At 61.3% G+C, this 1,223-nt stretch overlaps 1 protein-coding gene across 1 annotated transcript in view; it reads left to right on the top strand.

Annotated features, from left to right (window-relative positions):
- Positions 1-203: 203 nt before the first annotated feature.
- LOC103780575 (band 4.1-like protein 1) overlaps positions 204-1,223 on the top strand; it is a gene marked incomplete at both ends in the record, with an annotated part of 2,162 nt that continues 1,142 nt past the window's right edge. The window contains 3 exons of the mRNA XM_008948265.1: positions 204-308; positions 385-427; positions 1,076-1,151. Of these exons, the coding sequence (XP_008946513.1) occupies positions 204-308; positions 385-427; positions 1,076-1,151 (224 nt within the window). The remainder of the gene's footprint in view (positions 309-384; positions 428-1,075; positions 1,152-1,223) is intronic.

Here is a 1,223-nt window from a genome sequence, read left to right as displayed (position 1 = left end):
CCAGCTCTGGGGTGTTTGTCCCAGCTTGCTGGTCAGGAGCTCCAGAGCAGTGCTGCTGGTGAGCAGCCTGCTCTCCAAGGCAGCTCAGCACCTTTTGGCTGCCCTGAGCCTCCCCGTGCATCCTGCCTGCACCCAGTGGGTGCTGCCTGTGCCTGCTGGGTCTCCAGGAGCACTCACCATCCACCTCTCCATGTCTCCAACAGAAGCATGCCCGAGGCCAGGTCCTCTTTGATATGGTGTGTGAGCACCTCAACCTCCTGGAGAAGGACTACTTTGGCCTCACGTTCTGTGACTCGGACAGCCAGAAGGTGAGCATGGGGGGGAGCCCCTGCAGCCACCCTTTCCGTGGGAGGGCCCCCCTGACCAGCTCTCTCCTCGTTGCAGAACTGGCTGGACCCCTCCAAGGAGATCAAGAAGCAGATCCGCAGTAAGTGCCCAGGGAGGGTCCGTCCTCCCCAGCCTGGGGGTGTCCCGTGGTGCCCCCAGAGGGCTCCACTGTGGCTGCCCTCTGGTGAGTCCTCCCCACCTGCTCTGGGGAGCTCTTTGGGAGCTGGCCTGAGCACAGCGATGCTGTTGCTTGTTTGGCTGCCTCTTGCCCACCTCTCCTCTTACTCATGACAGGCACGGGGGCAAAGGACCCCGTCTGTGCCACCAGAGAGCTGAGCCCTGACCCCTCTCTGGGCTCCATCCTCTCCTGCCCTGCGCAGTGTGTGTGAGCAGTGAGAGTGTGAGGCCTTGCTGGGACAGGTCTTGGCATGCCTCTGCCTGTGATGTTGCCTTGCTGGAGCACCAGAGGGGCTGTTGCCCAAGGTGTCACCTTCTGGGACATGTGAGGCTTTTGCTGTGACATTGGTAATCACGCCAAGCTGATGGCTCCTGAATTTGTGATGCTTATCTCTCCCCAGCTGTTTGGAGAGATTAGCCAAGTCATGCTGGTGTCCCAGTGGCTCTTCACAGCTTCTGGAGTCCCCATGCCCTGGTTCTGGTGCCAGGCTTGGGGACAGTAGTGGGACCTTCAGTCCCACTGCGTGCAGCTGGTGTGGGTGCTGCCCTTACTCCTCTCTCCTCTCTCTAGGTGGGCCCTGGAACTTTGCCTTCACTGTGAAGTTTTACCCTCCAGACCCTGCCCAGCTCACAGAGGACATCACAAGGTGAGGGCCACCCCTCCGTGGGCACAGCTGCCGGGGCAGCTCCCAGTGGCCTGTCTGGGGGGGTGTGGAGGG

The sequence above is a fragment of the Merops nubicus genome, unplaced genomic scaffold, assembly GCF_000691845.1.
Source record: "Merops nubicus isolate BGI_N331 unplaced genomic scaffold, ASM69184v1 scaffold27269, whole genome shotgun sequence".
In the NCBI taxonomy this organism is placed as follows: Eukaryota; Metazoa; Chordata; class Aves; order Coraciiformes; family Meropidae; genus Merops; species Merops nubicus.
This window is presented reverse-complemented; position numbering and strand designations above follow the sequence as displayed.